The sequence below is a fragment of the Leptonychotes weddellii genome, unplaced genomic scaffold (assembly GCF_054177405.1).
Source record: "Leptonychotes weddellii isolate Sample4059 unplaced genomic scaffold, ASM5417740v2 HiC_scaffold_8486, whole genome shotgun sequence".
Lineage (NCBI taxonomy): Eukaryota > Metazoa > Chordata > Mammalia > Carnivora > Phocidae > Leptonychotes > Leptonychotes weddellii.
Genome location: NW_028055784.1, coordinates 1 through 5,485, shown reverse-complemented (window position 1 = coordinate 5,485; position 5,485 = coordinate 1). Strand labels below are relative to the sequence as shown.

The 5,485-nt window shown below is 48.1% G+C and overlaps 1 protein-coding gene across 1 annotated transcript; it reads left to right on the top strand.

Moving 5' to 3' along the window:
- Positions 1 to 2,655: 2,655 nt before the first annotated feature.
- Positions 2,656 to 5,481, top strand: LOC102736823 (ubiquitin-associated protein 2-like; the record flags this gene model as incomplete). Its single annotated transcript, XM_081811571.1, is given in 2 exon segments — positions 2,656 to 3,049; positions 3,052 to 5,481. Coding segments are annotated over 2 exon segments (2,772 nt in total), but the record flags the coding sequence as incomplete, so codon positions are not given.
- Between the last annotated feature and the right edge of the window lie 4 nt (positions 5,482 to 5,485).

The window sequence follows — 5,485 nt, the reverse complement described above, 5'->3', positions numbered from 1 at the left end:
TAGTGAAAGAGAAGTCCTACAGTATTATAACAGCTTTCAGTTAAATTAGGGATAAATGTGTAACAAGTTTGCAAAATTAACTGATACCTCAACTTGGATTTGGAGAAATATATAATTTTTTAAACTAATTTGATGTTTATCTAAAGCCCCAATCTGTTAGGAAAAATAATAATGATATTAACTTCTACTCCCATCCAATTTAGACTTTAATCTGAACCAATATTATAAATAGCCCATTTAGGCAATTTTTAGTATTTTCTGAGTGAATATATTTAATTTCTTAGATAGTTTCCACTTCCCGGTTTTTCTCCCCAGGACGATACCCAATCTATAGGGAAGAGGAATGATATGCCAAGGCTGGCAGTGGTGGGGAGAGGTGGCAAACGGGACCCCTGACCTCATGCTTGTCCTTGGGCTTGCACTGGCTCTCACATTCTGACAGGGGCTCACCTTCCTGCATTTACAGGCGCTGGTATAACTCTTGATCCGAATTCTTTCAATTCTGTGGGCCTGCTATCTGGCACTGAATGAGCCAGCCTCACAGGGCCTCCTTCCACCACCCCCCAGCCCTGCAGCCCATACTGGCCTTCTGTAGTGCCTCCCCTCGCTTGCCCCTCAGTTCACATCAGGACCACACAAGAACCTCAGAGGTGTCCCCAGCCCCCACCCACACCTCACCAGCCTGCCTCCTGACAACAATGTGCTCTTTGCTCCGTGTTACTCTCAACTATCTCAAACATTTCCCGATGCCTGAGCCCTGACATGAAAAGAGAAAATCAGGAGACCTCTCTTTCCCAACATTTATGTATTAAACATATATTAAACATGGAAAGATTCTAAATAGCAGCAAAAGGGTTTTCTGTTATGATCTGTTACCATAACAACAACAACAAAAAATGTTCCAGAAGTCAAACATGCAGCCCTAACTCTGTCCCTTCTTCCCTTCTAAGAGCAAGAGGTTATTTGCCCACATTCATTTAATTCACTCAAATCATGCATGACAGACACTCGTCTAGGCCTGGCATCTCAGCAACGAAAAGCAGCCAGGCCATCAGAATGTTACTTCTCTAAGGGAGAAGACAGAGAAATGGATGCAATCAGAGGACACAGAAATCTGCTGTGATGGAGGAAGCACAGGGCACTGGAGAGCCCAGAGCCAGATGGGGGAGGCCAGGGAAGACTTCCCTGTGCGTCAGCCAGCGCCTGAGCCGAGTCCTCAAAAAGAAACAGTACTTGTCTAGAAAAAAGCAGCAAAAAACGTGGACTGCATGAGAGGCAGAGGCACGGTAGGACAGGGAGGTGCGAGAGAGTGTGGCTCAGTAGCGGAACTGCCAAGTTCCTTGGCCTGGCTCCCCTGAACAGATTATACATTCATCTTTCCTGTCCTCTCCTGAGAGGCTTTGATTTTGACTTGATTTCCCACAGCTGTGAACAAAGGCTTAAATGCAAAGTAGAAATGAACAGGGTCATACAAAATGAAAAACTTGTAGATGGATACCTTTTGGAGATGAAAGCAAAAACATTTTACAATATTCCTTAAAAGCATATGAGTTCACTTCTAAAGATTTCAGGCTGCCTCTTGATTTCAAACAGCAGAATAACTGCCTGTTATTATTGGTTTCTTTTTTTTTTAAGATTTTATTTATTTATTTGACAGAGAGAGACACTGCGAGAGAGGGAACACAAGCAGGGGGAGTGGGAGAGGGAGAAGCAGGCTTCCCGCTGAGCAGGGAGCCTGATGCGGGGCTCGATCCCAGGACCCCGGGATCATGACCTGAGCTGAAGGCAGATGCTTAAGGACTGAGCCACCCAGGTACCCCTACTGGTTTCTTTCTTTTTTTTTTTTTTTTTTTTGCCTATCTAAAAGATTTTCCTTTAATATTCTCCACCAATTACAGAATAGTGGAAAGGTAAATAACACAGGAAAATTCCAGAATTTACAAATGCCATAGTAACAAGGCAGGATACCTAAAGAATGCATTGCTTAAACTATAAAATAATTAGAAAAGAATAGCACTGAATATTTTTGTCTTCGTCCTATTTTTATGTAAATGAGGATTCTTTAAAATGTGCACATCCCACATTTATTTAGGCCATGTAGAAATAAATAAAATAAATTAAAGACAATGATGCCACAAAGAGGAGGACTCCCAGTACAACACAAAAATATGTCAAGAGGATGATAAATCAGTAAAGGTTGAGTATATTCCTAAGGTGAAATTCCTAGGAAATTAGCTAATTGGAATGGTTGTCTTTATAATGGATGCAGTTTACCTCTAAACTGAAAACTACAAATGTTTATGCAGCTCACCAGAACTACCAAGATTGTCTATCTGTTCAATCTGGTTAAGAAAAAATATTTAGAGGGGTGCCTGGGTGGCTCAGTTGTTAAGCGTCTGCCTTTGGCTCAGCTCATGATCCCGGGGTCCTGGGATCGAGCCCCACGTCAAAGGGGAGTCTGCTTCTCCCTCTCCTCCCTGCTCATGCTCTCTTCTCCCTATCTCTGTCTGTCTCTCTCAAATAAATAAATAAAATCTTAAAAAATATATGTAGAGAAAAGGTGAACATATCCATTCAAAAATATGTTCAATATCATTTTAGTCAAGGGAATTCCACCTGCTAGAATGGCATATAAAAAAGTTTAATTTGAGTGTGGAGGAGACGGAGTATTCTACCTTGTAAATACTGTTATTTGTACATACTGTAAATGATGACGTCGGTGGGCACTAACCGAGCCCGGGGAAACTGGGAACAACCTCAAAACCAAAACCAGACACAGCACAAGCAGCGGCCACAGGCCACTGCGGAACAAATTCGACTTGCACAGATGATTTCAGACCATAATGATGCTGACTTTGAGGAAAAGGTGAAACAATTGACTGATATCACAGGCAAGAACCAGGATGAATGTGTCATTGCTTTGCATGACTGCAATGGAGATGTCAACAGAGCCATCAATGTCCTACTGGAAGGAAACCCAGATACGCATTCGTGGGAGATGGTCGGGAAGAAGAAGGGCGTCTCAGGACAGAAGGATGGTGGCCAAACGGAAAATCCAACGAGGAAGGCAAAGAAAATCGAGACCGTGACAGAGACTATAGTCGGCGACGTGGCGGGCCACGAAGACGAGGGAGAGGTGCCAGCCGTGGACGAGAGTTTCGGGGTCAGGAAAATGGATTAGATGGCACCAAGAGTGGAGGGCCTTCTGGAAGAGGCACAGAAAGAGGCAGAAGAGGACGTGGCCGAGGCAGAGGTGGCTCTGGTACGCGAGGAGGAAGGTTTTCTGCTCAAGGAATGGGAACCTTTAACCCAGCTGATTATGCAGAGCCGGCCAATACTGATGAGAACTATGGCAATAACAGCGGCAATACGTGGAACGACACCGGCCACTTCGAACCAGATGATGGGACGAGTGCGTGGAGGACTGCAACAGAGGAGTGGGGAACTGAAGATTGGAATGAAGATCTGTCTGAGACCAAGATCTTCACTGCCTCTAATGTGTCTTCAGTGCCTCTGCCTGCGGAGAATGTGACAGTCACTGCTGGTCAGAGAACTGACCTTGCTGTTTTGTTGGGGAAGACACCATCTTCAGTGGAGAATGATTCATCTAATCTGGATCCATCTCAGGCTCCTTCTCTTGCCCAGCCTCTGGTGTTCAGTAATTCAAAGCAGAGTGCCATAACACAGCCTGCTTCCGGAAACACATTTTCTCATCACAGTATGGTGAGCATGTTAGGGAAAGGATTTGGTGATGTCGGTGAAGCCAAAGGTGGCAGCACCACGGGCTCGCGGTTCTTGGAGCAGTTCAAGACTGCTCAGGCCCTGGCCCAGCCGGCGGCACGGCATTCTCAGTCTGGAACCACCACCACCTCTTCTTGGGACATGGGCTCCGCCTCAAAGTCCCCATCGCTGGTGCAGTACGATTTGAAGAACCCAAATGATTCAACAGTACACAGCCCCTTTACTAAACGCCAGGCATTCACCCCATCGTCAACCATGATGGAGGTGTTCCTTCAGGAGAAGCCGCCCGCAGTGGTTACCTCCACAGCCGCACCTCCACCCCCCTCTTCTCCTTTGCCAAGCAAATCCACCTCGGCCCCACAGCTGTCTCCCGGGTCTTCAGACAACCAGTCCTCTAGCCCTCAGCCGGCTCAGCAAAAATTGAAACAACAGAAGAAAAAGGCCTCCTTGACTTCAAAGATTCCTGCTCTGGCTGTGGAGATGCCTGGCTCAGCAGATATCTCAGGGCTAAACCTGCAGTTTGGGGCATTGCAGTTTGGGTCAGAGCCCGTCCTTTCCGATTATGAGTCCACCCCCACCACGAGCGCCTCTTCAAGCCAGGCTCCACGTAGCCTCTATACCAGCACGGCCAGTGAATCTTCATCCACAATTTCATCTAACCAGAGTCAGGAGTCCGGTTATCAGAGCGGTCCAATTCAGGCGACAACCTATACCTCCCAAAATAACGCTCAGGGTCCTCTGTATGAACAGAGGTCCACACAGACTCGACGGTACCCCAGCTCCATCTCCTCATCACCCCAAAAGGACCTGACTCAGGCAAAGAATGGCCTCAGCTCTGTGCAGGCCACGCAGTTACAGACCACGCAATCTGTTGAAGGTGCTACAGGCGCTGCTGTGAAATCTGACTCACCTTCCACTTCTGGCATCCCCCCTCTCAGCGAAACGGTGTCTGCAGCTTCCTTACTGACAACAGCCAGTCAACACTCATCCTCCTTGGGCGGTTGGAGCCACAGTGAGGAGAGTCCAAATGCTACCACCACACAACACAGCAGCACGTTATCCACGCAGCAAAAGACCCTTTCGTCATCCACATCTTCTGGGCGCACTTCGACATCCACTCTTTTGCACACAAGCGTGGACAGTGAGGCGAACCTCCATTCTTCCTCCAGCACTTTCTCTACCGCGTCCAGCACGGTTTCTGCGCCTCCCCCGGTGGTCAGTGTCTCCTCCAGTCTCAACAGCGGCAGCAGCTTGGGCCTCAGCCTCAGCAGTAACTCCACCGTCACAGCCTCGACTCGGAGCTCAGTTGCTACAACTTCAGGAAAAGCTCCTCCCAACCTCCCTCCTGGGGTCCCGCCATTGTTGCCTAATCCGTACATTATGGCTCCAGGGCTGTTACACGACTACCCGCCACAAGTATATGGTTATGATGACTTACAGATGCTTCAGACAAGATTTCCCTTGGATTACTACAGCATCCCATTTCCCACGCCCACCACTCCGCTGACTGGGAGGGATGGTAGCCTGGCCAGCAACCCTTACTCTGGTGACCTCACAAAGTTTGGCCGTGGGGATGCCTCCTCCCCGGCCCCGGCCACAACCTTGGCCCAGCCCCAACAGAATCAGACTCAGACTCACCACACCACGCAGCAGACCTTCCTGAACCCGGCGCTGCCTCCTGGCTATAGTTACACCAGCCTGCCGTACTACACAGGGGTCCCGGGCCTCCCCAGCACCTTCCAGT